The 20,536-nt window shown below is 43.2% G+C and overlaps 1 protein-coding gene across 1 annotated transcript in view; it reads right to left on the bottom strand.

Annotated features, from left to right (window-relative positions):
* The window catches only part of PSMD1 (proteasome 26S subunit, non-ATPase 1), a 121,529-nt gene that overhangs the window by 33,102 nt on the left and 67,891 nt on the right, over nt 1-20,536 (bottom strand). The window contains exons 17-18 of the mRNA XM_065557586.1: nt 9,172-9,286; nt 6,242-6,358 (exon numbers count right to left, since the gene is read on the bottom strand). Coding sequence (XP_065413658.1) covers nt 6,242-6,358; nt 9,172-9,286 — 232 coding nt within the window. The remainder of the gene's footprint in view (nt 1-6,241; nt 6,359-9,171; nt 9,287-20,536) is intronic.

The raw sequence follows: 20,536 nt of genomic DNA, 5'->3' as shown, positions 1-20,536 counted from the left end.
ATTGCCTATCTGCTCGACAAGACACTGAACAATCCTGGCTTGTTCACTAGTAGGATTCTGGAGTCCATTTCCTTGGGTCTGACAAAAACTTCGAGGACTGACCCAGAAGATGGAGTGTCAGCCTCGCATCTAATGCATTCCAGCAGAGGACAAGCTTACCAAGCATCTGCTTGGAATATGCAATTCCCCTGGCAAGAGAGAGACATACTGTCTCTCTTCAGGGGGATCTGTCCATTCTGCAGTGGACTAAGCTTGAAACCACAGGTTTTCAGTCTGACACAAGAAGCCCTGTACAGAGAAACAGGTGCAGGGGCAGGGTCTGACCAATAGAGTTTGGTCCAGACAGATTGGATCAGTTCATGGAGGTCATAGATCAGAAGTGATTTGGAAGACTGTGCAAGGTTTTGAAAAAGTTTAGAATGAGCTAAGAACTAGTGGGTCGGATGCTTGCCATGTTCCATCTTGCTGCCATAAGCGATATGAATAGGATGACCAGATGTCCCGATTTTATAGGGACAGTCCCGATATTCAGGGCTTGGTCTTATATAAGTGTGTAGTGAGGCGGAGTGGCCTCCCTCCTCCGGGGTGAGTGAGGGTCCACTACACTCCCCTTGGAGGGCGGAGCCTAGGTCACCCCGCCCCCCTCACCAGAAGTACTGGGGTGTGGCTGGAACTATAAAAGGCAGGCCCTGCAGCCTGTCGGGGCAGAACCTGCGGAGGAGGAGGATGCTCCACCTGTTCTGCAGTGGCCCAGAGGGGAACCTATGCCTGGCTGTGCCTGAGCCCTGGAGGCTGACGAGGACTGGCCCAGAGTGCCCACAGCCATGTACCTCGAGGAGCCAGGCGAGGCCTGGAGGCAAGAGGTACCAACCCCTGGGGAGGCAGGAAGTAGCCCAGGGACAGCAACAGTGCCGCCGGCTGCAAGGCCGGGTGTGGCTAAGTCGGCGTGTTGCAGCTGGATACCTGCTAGGGCCCTGGGCTGGGACGCGGTGGAGTAGGGTGGGCCCGTGTCCCCCTGCCCCCACCCTGGGGGGCAAATTCCTGCCTGGCACTGGGAAGTTCCTGCTGTGGAGAAGGCGCCTCCCTCCCCAGGCACCCACCTGAAACTGCATTGTTTGCTGGCTGCCTGAGCCTCCAGGAGCCGAGGCCCCAGCCCGCTTTAAGACTATATTGTTTGCTGGCTGCCTGAGCCGCTTCAAGCCCAGGCCCCAGCATAACCATAGACTGTTTGCTGGCTGCCTGAGCCCCGCCCAGGCTAAAGCCAGCCCCGAGACTGTTTTGTTACGGCCTGCCTGAGCCTCCGCAAGCCCAGGCCCCAGACCACTTATAGACTCGGTTTAAGGGCCGGCAGCTTGAGTGGCCCAGATCGGACTAATTCCTGATGGGGACTGTGTGTTGCCCAGCCCTATTGTGGGCTCTAGACTATCCTGTGGATTCTGGCCAAACAGGACCGGACGGAATGGCCTCCCTCCTCCGGGGTGAGTGAGGGTCCACTACAAGGCGCCTATTACCCCCCACCCTCATCCCGATTTTTCACACTTGCTACCTGGTCAGCCTACCTATGAGTGAACTGAGGGAGGGTCACAGCTGCCCTGCCCTTATGTCCTAGGATATGGGAGCGCCCTGATAGACACTGCTATTCAAAAAAACTCTGGTCTTGAATGCACACCTACTGTGGGAGAGACACACACACACACACTTTTCAGCTCTTAGACTTTATACAAGATGGTATATTGTTGGGCTGTCTCCTCCCAGAACTTCAGAAGCTCTGGGAATTAACTACACAAATTAAAAAAAAATCAAGCCCAGGCCTGTGTGTCTCAGCTCCTTCCCATCTTTGAATTTCATTGGCCTTTAGGAGCAACCAACAACTTGTTTTCAGAAAGCTACTACGAGAGTAGTTTTTCCATGCTGCAAGTTACCCCGGCTCTACAGTCTAGCAAAGCTAAAACCAACATTCACTTTCATTACCCCTACACTTAAATCTACCTAACAGACCAACACAGCAACTCGTCTTTCACTAGGATGCATGCTCTTCATAAATCAGACTTGAGATACTAAGGCAAAATTCAGCTGATTAATCGTTCACCCATCAGATTAACTGTATATCATATTATGAACCACACTGTCATTCATTCATAAGATCTATGCATCTTTTTCTCAGTCTATACAAGTCTACATGTAAATCTCGGGGCACATAAAAAAAAAATCACAGCTACTCAAATAGTAGTATAATAATATTCTAGCCCAAACCCTTACAATCACAGCTGGTTGGGAAATTATTCCTACCTTCTCCCATGAAATATTTCAAGTTTTTTTTTTTTTTAATTAGTCAGAAGGGCTCTTACTGATATTGGCAGAAGAGTTTTAGAGTATGTCATATGTATTAAATCTCCATCTCTTATACACAAAGTGTCTGGATGTACTCACAACAGTTAACAAAAGACTTTATTTTTAGGTTCTTGACAACTCAATCGAGTCCACCTCTGCAAACCCTACCTGAAACCCTACCCAAACATCTGGCACATGTTTAGCTGCTTGAGCAGAAATGGGGGGGGCTTTCACACTAACTATGAGTGCAGTATAAGAATCTAAACAAAATAAAATGCACCACAATAGTCCAAAGGCTGGTGCCACCCTTTGAACTCTGATCTTTAACATCTGATCAAAAGAATTTCTCCTCAGACTAGTAAACTGCACTGAAGACGTTTTCCAAGGATAATAAATTCTTAATGGACAATGTAACCCCAGTACATCTGGATAAACTACAGAGAATTCTTATTCCCATTACCTTAGAACCATAAAAATTAGAGATGAAAAACTAGGACATCTAGTCCACCTCCCTGGCAATGTAGGATAGTTTCCTATAATACGTAAGGCTTCCATTCATTTCCTTTAGGAGGCCATTCCACAATTTATTACGTCTGTCAGGAAATGTTCCTTTAAATGTCATTCAGTGGTTTCATAAGGAGAAACCACCTTAATCTTTCATGAAGGCCAATTTTGGTTGCACTCCTAGAACAGTTGTCTGATTAGCAGCAAGGGCTGCTGCGACCTTTGGCTGAACTTCTTCCTTGAAGGAAGGGTGAAGCTGATCCACTTTGGGTTTCGTTTATAAGTTAGCTGATGATTTCAGGGAGCACTTATTATTTTCAAGTGTCTTGGTCCTGCTTGCATCCTCAACCCCTCTGTAACAGGGTCAGGACTCACCATCGCTGGGGCCTCCTGCTGGTTGCTCCAGGAATTAGCTCTTGTCAGCTGTAGAGCGCTCTCTGTGCGTGGTGTCTCGCCCGTTGTCTGCTCTGCTGGTTTGGGACCCACGTTGTTCCCTGCTCAGCGGCGTCCGCTTCAGGACACTGCCCTCCGGCAGCATCCACTACTTCATTCTCCCCCCCTTCTGGGGGGGGGGAAGGGGGGCGAGGGTTAACAACAGTCCTTCGGCTTGCACCTGCCTTAGTGGCTAACCACAACCCCAAAGTCTAGCCTCTCACCTCAGGGCAAGCTGCAGTCTGTCTCGGGCACACTCCTCTGTGGCCAGGTGCAGTGCAAGGGGGGGACCCAGGCCCACACACTACTCTGGATCCCAATCCAGGGACCCTCCAGCGGCAGTCTCTCTGTGCCCTCCTTCTCTCCCCTCTTGTCTGTCTATCTTCCCTGGGCCACTTCCCCTTTGGCCCCGTGCACCTTCTTGACCCTTTTTAGCAGGGGTCACAGCCTGGCAGGTAACTGGGCCGGAGCTCTCCTGTGCTCCCCTGAGCCTGCTCAGCACTGCTCTGTCCAAGGTGCTACCTCCTTCCCTCGGGAGCCAGTCCTCCTCCCTTGCTAGTCAGGAAGAGCCTGCCCTCTCCTTTGCTAGGCAGCCTTTATATAGGGCCCAGCCCGGCCCTGAATGGCTGCCTCTTTCTTTGCCCTGATTGGCTCTCCACAGGCATTTGCTGATTGGCTGCTGGTCTGCACCGCCTCTCTGGCCTGTTCCAGCCCTTTTTCTCATGGAGTGGGGCAGCCGCCCAACTACACCCCCTATGCATGGCCAATTAAATTACCACCTACATCGGAAGTATGTAACCGAAAATTCATAAATGTCGGCTTGTAAATAGAACTTCATTTTAAAAAAAATATATAATGGCCACATGTTACCCCTGCTTGTTTTATAAACCACTCAACCCCAATTTTATGCCTCTCATCCTACATCTGCCTGACCAACTGTGTTTTGTTAACCTTGGGAAGAGCATCTGGGTATGCACCTCTACAGTCTGAGTTTTCAGTCCCATTTTAGTAAAGAAGTCTCCCAATTTTCATCAACCCTAAAAAACATCTAATTTTGCAAGTTATTTCCCTGGCCGCACTTTTCTTTGGATCCTCACCGAAGTCTTTTGCATAACACCGCTCAAAACTTGATAGCATTACAAATGGACTCAGTAGGTAGTTCATATGCAGAATCTCTCCGAGGTAATTATCTGGCCCCTATCACCACAGTATCTGAGTGCTGCACAATCTTTAATGTATTTATCCTCACAATATTCTGTGAGGTAGGAAAGCATTATCATCCTCAGATGGGGAACTGAGGCACACAGAGGCTATATGATTTGCCCAAGATCACAAAAGAAGTCTATGGCAGAGCAGGTCTCTTAAGTTCCCAAGCTAGAACCCTGACCTCTAGATCCTTCTTCCCCTAGAGTTAGAGATTGCTTTATCCTATCTAAACTTTTCCTTTCCTGAGTTTATTTCCATTGTAGAGAAACATTTACTTCATATTATTTGGTCTCAGAGGATGAGGAGATTTGCTAGAACTTTATTTTTCCACTCAATAATCTAGCAGAATTTTAATAGTGATATAAAGCACCTTCAGTTTCTTCCAAACGAAACCCAAGAGTTTTTTATAGTAGCGTTAGGACACTAGTGATGTCTACCAGCAAAATCTACACCAGAGGTAGGCAACCTGTGGCACGCGTGCTAAAGGCGGCACGCTAGCTTCATTTTCAGTGGCACTCACGCTGCCCGGGTCCTGGCCACCGGTCCGGGGGGCTCTGCATTTTAATTTAATTTTAAATGAAGCTTCTTAAACATTTTAAAAACCTATTATAGAAAGAGACCTTCTAAAAACATTAAAACGTATTACTGGCACGCGAAATCTTAAATCAGAGTGAATAAATGAAGACTCGGCACACCACTTCTGAAAGGTTGCCGACCCCTGATCTACACAATCCCCAGCAGACTCACACAGAAGTGCTTGAAACTATAAAAAAACCCTTGTCTTTGTGGAATTTCCCTTGGAACTAGTTATTCTCCCTGACCCCATGGTTAAATGTGTGTTTCTACCGGAAAAAGCTTCTGCTTTCTCAGCAACTAAGTGCAATTAAAAAAAAGGGGCAATAAAAGGATGATTTTTTCAAAAGCTAAAACTACACTGCAAAACAATGCCATTGAACGTTACCATGCACAAGGCAGCGCTGTTTTAGCAGTATCCAGTATAACCAGCAAAGGCCTGCTGCATCAGTACCTCTCTGGGCTGATCGAATGTGGGAGCTCCACGTTGTCAGTGTCTGATTCTGCTAATGCGGAACTTTTTAGTCTACGCAGCAGTTTGTATAATATTACCTGTCCTATTCACAGGCAATCTAGTTTTAAAAACAAATAGTGCATATTAACCCATTTGCCTTCACCGTGACAAAACTCGTTTTTGGAAAAAATGAGTTTCACTCTTTAGTTGCTGCAACTTTTTAGGACAGCAAAATTGTCCCAAGCGAAACTGAAGGACAAGTCACAGCAGAAGCAGAGCTACAACTATGCACATAACAGGACTTCCCCTGATAGCAGGTACATCAAATGTTGCCCAGTACTAAATCTAACACATAATACATAACAAGAATCTCTGTAGTAAAGAAGAGAAGAAAATATGTTCACACGTGCTAGGCGTGTGTCCGTTAGCAATTCCAATCTCGCTTTCATCCCCTTATCCAGGGTTTCCAATTTTTTTGAGCAAATGTAGATTTACTTATATAACACCAACAGCTAAAACAGTGACAGTTTACCTGACCGGTGCCAGTCAGCGTCCATCTCCCATTCAAAAGTGCACAGTCTGCACTATTCTAAATTTCACTCTCGCAATCATGAGCTCTTCAAGGCACAGATCCTCTCTTACTATGGATATGTATAGGGCCTAGTGCACCTGGTCCCTGAAACATCACCACCACCTGGGCCATTTCTCACCACACCAGCTGATGTATAACCCATCACTCACCTTTGGACAGGTGATCTCAGTCTGTTGAATCATGATAAGGGCAGATGCAATCAGAGCTCCTTGACGCACGTAGTTCACAGGATCATTTGTCATTGGCTCAAGCAAATTAATTGCTTCCTAAAAACCAAATACACAAATTAAGCTTATTACTTTTCAAACAGCAGGTTTCAGTCAGTCTAATGAAGGGTTATTGAATTAGGCCCATCAGCAAGGTGGCAATAAGGTATAGTTTACTATATTATTTATATTTTGCCCATCACTGTGATATCTGGGCAAATTTTTACAGAAATGTGCACTTACGCTAGTGGACTTTTGCTCAAAGCTAGAGGAGTTGGAGGAATTTGCTGAACAAAACAATGCCAGAACAACCAAAATCTGTATTTGTTGCAAGCAGAAATGTGAAAAGTATTTGGCAGGTTAGAATTATTGTTGATAATGATCAAAATATCATACTTTGTATTTCTAGATCTTGTTCTCACCTCACTTATACACTGCTTCCCTTTCTAGTGGGCAAAAAGGTAAGTAAATGTTACCTTCATTTCACCCAAAGCGTAACAGGCACAGAGGTGTCAAATGATTTGCCCAAGGTTATACAATGAGTCAATAGCAGAGCCCGTAATATAAAATAGGTCTCCTAACTCCCAGTCCTGTGCTTTATCCACTAGACCACAAAGCTTTTAATTCTAAGTAAGAACATCTCGCTTCTAATACAAGTGGTGCTATCTCCACAGACATACACATACAGTGGAGCTATGTTTTGAAGACCAATATGCTGCTTCAGAACTTATAATTGCTTTCTTTAGATTCCATGGTTTGAGATTAGAAATTTCTTTGACGGTTACTAGTGGAAAGCCAACATGACATACAATAGATGCGCCACTAAGCTCGAAAGCATGTATCAACAAGTATTTCAGCATTGCACGTGGATTACGTAAAGAAACAAGAACTGTCCAGAAGAGACAATCTATTGTATGTATGTTGCTTAGGGATACCCAGCACTCTTGTTCCTTTCTGTAAAATAGGTGTCAATTTGGTATGTTGGAAAACTGAGCACCATATACACCTTTAATCTCTATCCACAGGAGCTCAGCCACTTTGTAAGTCATCCTTTAAAATACTCTTCTAATTGCTTCCTAAAAACAGTTACTACAAATCAAAATGGAATTCATCCATGTGAATGCAGAAGCACAGAATGCAAATAGCTGTTCATAATACCTAGTTTGTTCATACACATTCCTGGGACTCCACCTGCTCTACGGTAAACATCAAATTACTTTACAACCTAATTACTGCACTACAATCTTCTGATTGTAAGCTGGATCCCATCCTGTTTTAACTATCTCTCGTGCAGGGCTTCCATACTGGCAATGTCCCCACCAATGTCGACATTTCCTAGGAATACATCAGAAAAACTAATAAAATCAACTTGACTTTAACCAGAATATTAAAGCCAAGAACCATTTCTAGGTATTACATTGCAACATCAGACCTACGTTTTGCCATGTGAACTTTCTGAATCCATGCAGTTTACTTTTAAAAGGCTGTGCTGTGTCTTCTTACATGTATTCATTTGTGCCTCACAGTAACATTGTATGTGTTCAATACTATTTATAGAATATGCATGATTGAAGTGCCCTTCAGCCTAACAAAAAGCTTAACTTCATTTCCAATCTCTCAAGTTACGATGCATTAACTTAGCCTTTAAAACATGCTGATATAAGCCCCAGAAGACACACTGTAACATAAACAGATGCTTCAGATCTTTATTTAAGAAATAAAAATAAAGCACAGAACCTCGGCCAGACAGGTTCCATTATCTTGATCATACAAATTATCTGGAAATAAAACAGATGTGGATTGTATGACTAAGAGCATTTCCATTAAATTAACTTTTCAGATGCAGCATGTCAATGAACATTAGTTCCTCAATGCCATATTCCATTTGAAAACAGTAACTTGGAATAAAATATGGCTTCCAGTTTGCTTTCAGGCTACATGCAAGTCAGCTTATGAGTGCAGACAGAGAATGTCATAACTGTGTGCACTTCAAATAGGTGTTGTATTCATGAGCGTGCAGGAACAGATAAGAACCTAGGAATGGATTTTTAGTAAAGGCTGGGAAGCGGGGGGAAGGGTGGTGGTGGTGTGGAGATGGGAATAAAACTGGAAACCACAGATGAAGTTCTTGACCTTTATGATCCATCAGAAAAACCTTGTACCCCACCAGACTGAAATCTGCTAATCTGATCAGTTAAAATTTAGTAGCAGTAAATAAAGTTTTATTTCCTAACTATTCCCCACCTACTGTGACAGCTAAACCTTATACATAGTGCTTGCACCCCTAAGAAAAAGAACCCTCAATGTACAAGCATTTAAAGTGCAAAATGTTCGAGGAAACTTCATTTTTGCAATTTGACTTTGCTATGTGGCTATCGTGCCGATTATGAAACATGGAAAAGAGTGTCAGGATAATACACATGATTTTGTTTTTCCCCCCTCAGTGCTAAAAAATAAAAAATGGAAGCCAAAAAAGGTCAAACTCTGGGGTAAACCACAAATGTTTGTGTCTTGGAACAAATGATTGTGACATATCCAGACATGTACAAACATGCAACCCAACAAGTTAATTGGCAATGGATTAGAGTTAACAAACCCTTTACTATAGACAAACTCTAAGAGGGTGGAAATTGTGAACAAATGGATTTTGTTCTGCTCATCTACTTGCTCTTCCTACAACCAGAAAAAAAGAGATTGCTTCATTCAATGCAATAAAGCACAGAATCTGAGGAAATGCGGACACACTCCAACTGGCTGGAAGACCACGTGTGCGAAATAACACTATTTCTGCGATACTTTTCATGAACGTATCTGTAGAAGGAAAGATAGCAGAAAGAGCCTTGGCGTAGCTATCATTGGCTTTTTGTCCTTACCTTATTTCCTGTGCCAGCACAGCAGATGCCCAGAGCCATGGCAGCCCCATAACGCACATGTGGGTTGTAGCTTTCTGACAGCAAAGAAACTACACTGGGACACTGTTCAGGAGTCCTAGGGAAGGACAAAAAGAATAGCTCAGATTATTATATCGTTTGAGAACGTAGGGGTTTTACTTGACTATACTGAAAAAATAAATCCTCCTTCCACATAATTTGCACACGCTGCCTTTCTGATTAAGCTATACGACAGTGCTAGATAAGGACAGGCATGCCCTGTGAACTTCCTCTGTAAAGTGCTCTATTGTGCACAGCAGATGACACACACAAGTCCCATCGGTAAAGGTTTATAGATAAATGATAGTGTTTCTTTAAAATGATTAGAGTGCTGGGATTAGACAGAAGTCCTCTTTGTCCCTCAAACCCACACCCCAGTGGCAACAGCAGCACCAAGATTGCTTCTAGGCGAGAGAAGTGCAGAATCCATAATCCATTCAGTACTTTATCTCAGTCAGTTGACACCTATAGACTAAAAATGGTACAGACCCAGCCCATTTCAAATATGCCAGCAGTCGGCTAGGCCTGTCAATAGAGCCTGTGGCAATGAAAGGACTGTGAACATTTAATACCTGAGAAGCAGCACGCAAGCCACTCTCAGTTGTGGGGATATTAATTTCTCTCCTGTATTTACAGATCCTATTTTATTATTCAATTAATCTGAGAGACATATACAACTCTTCAAAGTACTGTGAACTGCCTGTTTTAACAGTTCAGGCGTAGAAAAGCAGAAGTTCTTCAAAGTGAGCCTACCAAAGTGAACTCTCTCCTGTCAGGAGACAGCGTTCTCTTCACAACCAAAGTTCAGAACTCATGAGCACTACAAACTGCACTCACATTTGTCAAGGTTAATCTTTTAAATATAGCCTGCTTGACAAGGCTACTGATAATGGCAATATACTGAGAGCAGTTAGAACATAAGCGTTCCTGAAAGAGAGGGAAGGGAAACTATGGGTCATAGTTCAGTCACTGCAGTTGTCTAGATATTTCTATAGTGCCCATCACTGTACTATCCAGGCACATCTCACGATATCTTCCATTCTCGAGTGCTCTTTGTATGGATGCCTGTAATTTTAAACCCAGATTTAACACCACGCAACTTAACCCAGTTTATATTAAGAGGCAGCAGTATCTAATAATTTGACCAGGAGGTGAGCCAGGAACGCCTGGGTTCTAGTTTTTGGTTTTGACTCAGTGTGTCACCTTCGGCTACTCCCTTCATTTTTCTGCAACAGCTTCCTCTCTGGAAAAATGGGGATAGAAAACTACCTCACGGGGGATTTGCGAGGATTAATGTTTGCACACAAGTAATACGTGACATCTAGAGTAATTAAAAGGTCAGCATTCCATCAAGACATCCAGGTCAAACAACGAGCCAGGTGAGCCACCAAAACAAAAGGACAATTTACAATTCAACATTTGTTTTTTTATTTTAATGTATACCTAACATCTCGGAATGGCGACCGTGTCTTCCTCTGTTCTGTATAGGACTGACTTCACTGACCTTAGTTAAATAACTACACGACCAGGTCCCAAATCCACTGTCTACAGACACCCAAACAGCTTCTACTCCGCTATTTTGTGCGGCTAACCTTCCCCGTACAAATTCTCCCAATAGCCCTCATTGCTATCTTCATCGAAACTCCCTTATCCACCCCCTCTGTTGCCTCCCACTGCCAACTAACATCTGCTGTTGCCTGCCATTTCTGCTTTTAATGCTGCTGAAGCAGTTCATCTTGACAGGCCTCTCAACCATCCAACAGGAATGGCAGCCAGTGGTTGTATGGGGATAAGATGGTTGGCTCTCATAATTCAGAGGGAAAGCCATAAATTCTGAGCAAGTGCACGCCCCCTCTACATAGCCACATAGATCACTTCCCCTTCCAGCAATATCCCATTCTGCTTCCAAGATTCCCTCGCCGAAACCTATAGACAGCACAGAGATGATCCAGTCCAGCTCTTTTGGAAAAGCAATGACAACAGTTGAGAAGAAAAGCCAACAAAAGGAGAACAACTCAAGTTTGTTTCTGTCAAGCCAGGCTGGGAGCTCGCCGTCTCCAAGATGCAACCTTGACTAAGAATGTAAATAGAAGGAGGAAGAGCTCAGGGTCAGTTAAGGGAACAGCGCTGAATCCTTCCTTGCAAGCTAGCAGTAGGTGTGAGGACTATATAAATTATAAAAAAAATCCACACAAAATGACTTATCTTCTAGCTCAAATAACAGCTCAAACACTGACAGTGTCTTTAAAAAACGACCTGTTGTGGAGACAGGGCATGACAAATCCTTTAATAAATGAGCCTAAGCATTCAGCTGCGCAGAACATTTAGGCTGGTGAACTAATGTTCTTAACACCTTTGTGTTTGCTTTACTTCAACAAAAGTTCAACAGGCAGACTGCAAGCCAAAGTATGGAAAAACATCTTTGGGCAAAGATCTGATTGTACATTTTGCTAGCATCAATAGCCACATGCATTAATCATGTGAAACCTAGTTTTCTGAACCTGAGTTTAATGACAAATGCCTCAGAGCTAGATGTTCTAGGATAGCCTGCTACTAAAAATTTGGGATTACTTTAAACCAATTTATTATAGAACTCTCAGACAGATCTACAACAATTAAGATGATTTCTGACAATTGTTTGGAATGCTTTTATCTATAGCCCATTATTAAAGTAGTCAAATGCTATCATGGGTGGTCGTATGTCGACCCACTTTTGGAAAACAAAATGTGAAACAGTAATGAAGTCTGATGATATTTTCCAGACACTTGAAATGTGCAAAGTTAAATGTACCTGTCTGAGTAAGGAAAAAATATTAGCAATTAAACTGATACAAATATTTACTCTTTGGATAAACTGAGTCTCATTACTAGACATGCAGGGGGAAAGCATTCTCTCTTAGTAACTGGAGCTCTCAATACAGACCAGCTTCCTCACAGAATCAAATTGTGAATTATTTGCATGCATATCTACTCTGCTGATGTGATTAGGTATCAGCCACACCATCAGAGGCTCGTTCACCTGCCCATCTAACAATGTGATATATGCCATCATGTGCCAGCAATGCCCCTCTGCCATGTACATTGGCCAAACCGGACAGTCTCTATGCAAAAGAATAAATGGACACAAATCAGACGTCAAGAATTATAACATTCAAAAACCAGTCGGAGAACACTTCAACCTTCCTGGTCACTCAATTGCAGACCTAAAAGTCGCAATACTCCAACAAAAAAAACTTCAAAAACAGACTCCAACGAGAAACTGCAGAATTGGAATTAATTTGCAAACTGGACACCATTAAATTAGGCTTGAATAAAGACTGGGAGTGGATGGGTCATTACACAAAGTAAAAACTATTTCCTCATGCTAATTCCCTCCCCCTCCCCCCCGTTACTCTCACCTTCTTGTCAACTGTTGGAAATGGGCCATCCTGATTATCACTACAAACGTTTTTTTCTCCTGCTGATAATAGTCCACCTTAATTGATGAATCTGTTATAGTTGGTATGGCAACACCCATTGTTTCATGTTCTCTGTGTATATATATCTTCCTACTGTATGCATCCGATGAAGTGGGTTTTAGCCCACGAATGCTTATGCCCAAATAAATTTCTTAGTCTCTAAGGTGCCACAAGTACTCCTCATTCATTTCTTTTCAATAACCCATTTTGCTCCACAGTAGAGTCTCTATCACGTTTTCCCACCCTCTGAAGAGCTAAAAGGTGGAAGCCTGGAGACAGGAGGATGAGCTAAACTACGAAACAAGGTTCTATAAAACTACTTTGACAAAAGAAGAGCACTGTGATGTTGGAGGACAGATTTTAGCATCAGTGCTTAATGAATAACACTTGTCAGTCTCTCTGTGGGTAACAGGCTTACAACAGTCTAAGGCAGAAGTCCCCAAACTGTGGGGCGCACCCCTCTAGGGGAGCATGGATGGATGTTCTGGGGGCACGGCTGGGGCCCAGGCCAGCCCCCACAAGGAGTGGGGAAGAACTGCTACTCAACTCTGCTCCTGGCCCTGGTTGCAGGCCGAGGCCCCCGGCTGAGGCTCTACTCCCACCGCCAACCCCAACTCTGGCCCCAGCCTTGGCCCCTGATCCCTGTCTGCGTCCCTCCCCTCCCGGAGCCACGGGCCTGCTGCCAGCCCTGGCTCCAGGGGGTGGGGTGGGGGTGCGGACAGGGGCAAGGGGGACCGCAAGTTAAAAAGTTTGGGGACCACTGTTCTAAGGATTATCACAAAGACTCAGGCTCATTTTGATTTGGGACAGAATGGTGGCCATGTTTAGTGCCATTTACAAAACACAACGCCATTTTGCAAAGTGATCAGATGAAAATCTAAAAGACTAACAAGTAGGGTTACCATACGTCCGGATTTTCCCGGACATGTCCGGCTTTTTGGTCCTCAAATCCCCGTCTGGGAGGAATTTCCAAAAAGCCGAACATGTCCGGGAAAATAGGGAGGCATGGTAAGGGGACCCCGAGTGTGAGTGGCTGCAGCAAAGCCAAAACTAACAACTCTCTCGATCTGCCAGGGCACAGAGGTGGCGGCAGCATCTGAGTGCGCAGCCGCCGCCTCCCCTGGCTCCAACTTTCCCGGTTCCCACCGCACTCCACGGCAACGGGGGCCGAAGCAACTTCCCCAGCACAGCAGCAGGCGGGAGGGAGGAGGGGGAATGCGGGGTGCTCAGGGGAGGGTGCGGAGTTGGGGCGGGGCTGGGGAAGGGGCCCTGTGGAGTGTCCTCTTTTTTCACTGTTTAAATATGGCAACCCTACTAACGAGTAACAACCAGACTTGTATCAAGTCTAAATCTTATCCATGGAAGTAAACATGACACACCAGGAAAAGATCTTCAGATTCAGTGGGTAGAAATCTCAATGAGGATTCAATTTTGCACTACAGCTTTTAGAGGGGAAAAATCTGAAAACAGATATACTTGATAGATTTTAAGGCCAGAAGGGACCATTATGATCATATAATCTGATCTCCAGCACAACACAGGCCATACATTGAATTTCACCCAGTAATTCCTGCACTGAGCCCTGTAATGTGTGATTAAACTAGAACATTTATATTTTAGAAAGACATTAAATATTTATGCTTAAATTGAATTATCTGGGTTCCTTCTTTTTGTTTCTAACAAATATGAACATGGCTTTTGCACAAGCAAATGACAGAAACCTTCTTTTAAACAAATTTAATTTTTTGTCTTGTATAGCCTGGCCATTTAAAAAAAATTGTCACTGGAAGATGTTGCTTTAACAAACCAGTTAAAAGAACATCCATCCCAAAGGAAGCCACATCCTTGCCCACTATTGGAACAAATCTCCTGAATTAATACATACCTTATCAAGTAAAACCATGGAGCCCTCTTAAATGCATGCTTACTCAAGGACACATCCGTTAAATGCAAACCAAGACTTCAGTGCAGCATAACACATTTCTTCTGCAGACCAAAGCTTTTCACTTCATCAATACAGAATCTGGCCACGCTAGCATATCTTTGTCAACATCTGATACAGTTTTCTTACGAAGTTTCCCCCATGAGCCGAACACAAGACAGCGTTCAATGCCAGCAACTTATGTTTTCATATGTAGCCACACCTCCTTTGCGTAATTTGTAATGAAAGATATGCTGGGGCTCAAGCAATTTCTTTTACTTTCATAGCTGACGTGGCAAGCTATGGTGCCAGGGCTATGAACCGCCAAGCCTGGCAAGCCCTGGCACAAATTAAGCACTGCACATCACAAACTTTCCCACAGACTTTAGTCTCTATCCCTACCAAATCCCTGTAGGAAAAAAAATTACTCAAGTATTTTAAAGTGAACTGGTAAGCTCTTTACCTCTCTAGGCCTAAATCCAGGGTTTAGCATTTCTCCTACAAGAGTTAACTTCCTTATGCTGCTTTACACCATTAGTAAAAAGGAAATCACTGAAATCTTATTTGGGTCATGGCAGATAGTTGAAAATTGTTCCTGTGTCACCAGCCAAGTGGACTCAAAGAATAAGTACTGCAATACAGAACCTTCCAGTTCTAGAACACCAGTGATGAATCTATGGCTTGGGCTTATTACCATCTAATGGCTGCTCAATGGCTCCTATGTGGAAAATGAAGCTCAGATCTTGGTGAACCAGTGTCCATATGCCAAAACACACCAACACAACTGGCGCATCTTTGTTGACTATCTTACTAGAAAGGCCAGAGACTGAATGGGCCCAGTCCAGCAGCTGACCCCACTAGGGTAGGGTGGAGACAAATTTCCATAAGACACGGTCAGGAAAGATTTTACTGCTTTGGTATCTATTCTGTGGATAAAAGACTTCAGTCTCCACGTCTCAAACTGGCTCATGTTACGAGCAATAAACAAAACCTTTTAAAAAAAAGATTTAAGAGAGTCTAAGAGGACAGCAAAAAAAGATTCTCAACAGAACAAAATGGCTGATATTTTATTTAGTTTTACTCACCAGTTTGTTTTTCTTTAGAGGTTTTCAGAGGAACTAACAGTTCATGCAGCTAAGGATTTTGAATCTTTACTGAAACATGGGGCCAGAACAGAGACAGCACAGAACAGGCTCTTTAACTTTATCATCCAAAGGGCCTGGTCCATTTGAACTATTATCTCATTAGTTCCTAGAGATGCTAGTCTCCTGGAAACAGATAAATCAATTAGCAACTAAGCATGACATTGAATGTGACCAAAAACATTATTCAGAGGAGCAAAAAATGTGGTATTCCTCACCACTCCCAGGGACGAGAGTGGGAAGGGAGCTTTTCCTAAATCCACAATGCAAAACTTCATATCGTAAAAGCAGAAAATTGATATATGGTAAGGTTGTAATACAGCCCTTGCAGAGGATTCAACCAGTCAGAACACAGGGTGGTCTGAGTACAAAGACATCTTGATCAGCTGAACGTGGATGGTCACGTTTCAGTGATAATCATGAATGGCTTCCCCTGATCTCCAAAGTTATCAGAAGTTTCCTTCCCTTCCTTCCCTCTGACCCAATTTTTTGTAACATGTATGCTGGTATAGTTGAAGGCATTTTATTTGGGGCTTCCCCTGAAGATCACTTACAGTCCTAACTACTGCAGAATGCAGCTTAGTGGACTTTGTCTAGAAGGATCTCACTGGGATATTCTTTGGTGTATGCACCCTTTTCTCATCACATTCCTCCTATAAACTCCTTCTTGCAGGAAGTGTATAAGCAGTAAGATAATAGACACTACATTAAAACAAACTTAGTTCCTCTGCTGGGGTCTCCCAGTGTCTAGTATGCTCAGGTTCTTATATCATACTTATTTTCCAGGGTAACAGCATTTCAGTGCCTCCCGTCTTCTGTGTCTGTTTTGTACACGGTGCACTCTTCAGGACAGAGATTGACTTTACTTCCTCTGTACATTTCAGCAACACTTAATTAATAAACCGTTAATATACACAGAAAGTAAGCAATACGTACATAAGGCTGCTGAAAGCAAACCATCACATCATATGTGTGGTAAGAACTAAAAATGGAAGTGTTTGAACCACCACTGAAGTTACGCAAGCATTTTTTTTTTTTAAGACTCTAAATATTTAAGGATTTTACAATTTAGAGAAAAATGAGACTCTTGAAAAATTAAAGAATAATGCCAAATATACTTTAACAACTTCTAAATTCTCCCTGCATATTTTTCAGAAAGTTCCAAATATTTATGACTTTTCCCCCAACTATTGGACCTTAATAAATCATACAATATGGAACTATTTCCATACAGTGAATATCTTGGCACGCTGATACTGCCATGATAAATGACACAGAAAAAGTTATAATGACTTCAGCAATAATGACTTCACAAAGTGGAAAAATTGACATCTAATCACAAGATTTGGAGTCTTTTCTACAGAGAGAATATCAATGGCTCTTTACAGACAAGACAAGACAGTCTCTATCCCAAAGAGCATGCAACTGAAGAGAAAACAGACTATGGGGAAGGGAGAGAGAGAATGCAACAGGATGTTACACCGTTTGGTTATGTTTGGCAGGCAGATTCTAATTCTGCTCATCAGCTCCTCTCTCAAGAAACTCCAAACCTTTTTTATCATTCCATTCTCATGCCTGGAAAAACCTAATCCAAGCTGTGCCCAATCTAGCTTCATTCCCTGCAGTAGCTTTCTCTAAAATACTCTTTGGGGTAGAGACTGTCTTGTCTTGTCTGTAAAGAGCCATTGATACTTCTCTCTGTAGAAAAGACTCCAAATCTTGTGATTAGATGTCAATTTTTCCACTTTCTGAAGTCATTATTGCTGAAGTCATTATAACTTTTTCTGTGTCATTTATCAGAGGGAACTTCCGGGAGACTTAGCAGTTGGTCACCCCTAGGGAAGCTCTTCTTTACATTACTGCATCACATCTACATTAGGGGTTCGCACCAGTTTGATGACATAGCTGTAGTTTCACTTGCGCAAGTTTATCTAATGTGGAGAGGGAATAATTCAATAAAATAGTATCAATGATCTGGAAAAGAGTGAACAATGAGGTGTTACATTAGTTAGGAGAGTTAATTCTAGAGAAGGCTGTGAGGAACATGAGTAGGATCAGGCAAGACTAGATGAGGGGGAAGTATGCAAGTAGATGAAATTAACACAGAATCACTCCTGCTCTGTTAGTCCCTCAAATTGTCAGTTATAGTTTAAAGATTGGAAAATGACTAGATCTAAAGGACAAAAATGAAGAATGTAAGATTGTACACAGCTAAAGCATAATATCTCAGGATATTTCACGTCTCCCCTTGGTCCTTCCTTTATCTCCTGGCTTTCTTTGCTATCCTATACTATGCTAGGTCTAATGGCTTGAATCTCCAGAGTTCTGAGTGCCCCCAACCACCAAAGGACTCAACTGAAATTGAGGCACTCAGAACCTTCTAGAATTATGCCCTTAGCTTAACTTTGTGGTTGTAATTATCAAGCATAGCTACGGGGCTGTAGAAATGATGATAGCTCTTTTAAAAAAACGTATACATTGTAATATAGGTTTCCCATCTCCCTGGGCAAATGTGAGTTAAAGTTTTAAGAGAAAGTTTGCCCCAGTTTGGTGCCAACTACCAGGGGAGAAAGGCTAGCCAAAAGTAGCAAGTATTCAGTTAGTGAGTCTCTGCTGTTACCTAATGGAACTTGCAGAAGGAAATGCTTCTCGGACAGCCATTCAAACCTGGGCAGGTACAAATCCAAAAACCATCACACAAGGAGTTGAGCTTTCTAGCCAACTGGAATCAGAGATCCACAGACTATTAAGAATATCCATTATACCAGGCCTCTACACCACTATAACAACACTTTTTTGTACCAATGGGCCTACCAAGAAAAGTTTATTTTCCCATAGGCTGTGTGTAAAAAGCACTCCTTTTTACTGTGAGTGAGAAAAAGAGACACACACACACCCCCAATCACAGTGTACAGTAGTTGCTACTACTTCCTTAAGATACAAAGACACATTTTTTTGGTGCAACATAGCTAGCATCACAACACAGGACTGAAGAAAAGTGTGTCTCAGCAGGCTCTCAAGTGAGCCCATTCTCACAGCTAGGCAACAAGAGCTATTTGTATGGTACAACAACATATAATCACAAGTGAGGCACTCCAAAAGAGTACAAACACTTAATTTTCACTTCAGCAAGAAACAGCCCTCACTGCACAAGTCAAAATAGATGTTTCTCAGACATGTAGGATTCATAATGGAAATTTCCAGAGCAAGTGATTTATTTAAAGCCACCTGGAGACAGCGAGTCCCTTCACAAGAGGAAACAGAGAATTTAGGTTGACAGAGTTACGCTTTTATCGTTCAGACATTTCCCCCGTTAAAATGATTTAAGGTTAGTTCCGAACTTGCTGTGAAAGAGAAAATTTAGAAATGTGACAAATGAAAAATAATAAACCCCTTTGAAAATAATGACGCAGATCCAATATAGGCCTATATCAATAGCTTATGAGACTACATCCACCACAGTTTTTAAGATAGCTAGTTTGTATTTTTCCTCCAGAGGTTTTACTTCTGTTTCTTGAATTTGAACACGTGAGGCCAAGTCCTGGACTTCCTATACCCACACAAGTAGTCACACTAAGTCAATGAGATTAATTTCACCCCTGAGGTATCTTTTAATGCAGTGGTTCTCAAACTTGGGCCGCCGCTTGTTCAGGGAAAGCCCCCGTGGGCCAGGCTGGTTTGTTTACCTGCCGCGTCCGCAGGTTCGGCCGATCGAGGCTCCCACTGGCCGCAGTTCACCGCTCCAGGCCAATAGGGGCTGCAGGAAGTGGTGCGGGTCGAGGGATGTGCTGGCAACCCTTCCTGCAGCTCCCGTTGGTCTGGAGTGGCAAACCGCGGCCAGTGGGAGCCGCAATCGGCCGAACCTGCGGACGCGTAGGTAAACAAACTGGCCTGGCCCACCGAGGCTTTCCCTGAACAAGCGGCGGCCCAAGTTTGAGAACCACTGTCTTAATGTACTTGGGTTCTTTTCCGGATTTTTTTTGGGTTAGCGATTCAGACACTAGCAACATCATCATATTGTCATATTTCCAAACTCTCTTGCAAAGGAAAAAAATAGTTCAGTCAAGTCTCAACCATGGAGGAACACAAGACTTATCTACATTTTCACAATGGGCGCAAGCCAGGCACCACTGAAATCAATGGGAGCTTGGGCATGGCTTCAACAAAGACGTTTTTCAAAATTTAAAATAAATAAATAAATAAATAAATAAATAAATAAATGCTGAGCAGGGGGTTGGAAAATGGAGATAACATGCTGAGCTAATGAGGTCTTGGAATAGATGGGGGAGCACCTTGTATTGCTGAATAAGAGTCACAAAGGCGTATATACAAGCGATGTCACTGGTTTGAATTAAGCCCAGCTCAGTGACAAGCAAAATGCTTAACATCTGCTGTCTGGTGGTAGGTATAAAAGGTGTGGGTGACCTCAATCCAGATGTGTACATCAGAAAAATCAGCAAAGAGAGAAAAGACCTTGTGATTGGGCCACCAAAAAGTTATTTTTCCTATCTACAAAAGGACACCAATTCTACACCCTACGTGACGTGTTCCTTGCCTACTGCACGGCTTTGTCTATACTAGCACATTTCATAACCATAAATCACCCCAGAAGAGTTCCACTGAAGCTAGTAATGGTGGAACTGAAGCTGAAGGGTAGACAAGACTCATTCATTGTCATCACTGTCATCCAACTCCTCTCAGGGTGGTGATTTATGGCTATGAAGTTTGCTAGTGCTGGCACAGCACAATTTGGCCTTAGCACATGGAAGTGTCTTCTACTTTTCGTC

Source organism: Chrysemys picta, chromosome 9 (genome assembly GCF_011386835.1).
Source record: "Chrysemys picta bellii isolate R12L10 chromosome 9, ASM1138683v2, whole genome shotgun sequence".
NCBI classification, from domain to species: Eukaryota; Metazoa; Chordata; order Testudines; family Emydidae; genus Chrysemys; species Chrysemys picta.
This window is presented reverse-complemented; position numbering and strand designations above follow the sequence as displayed.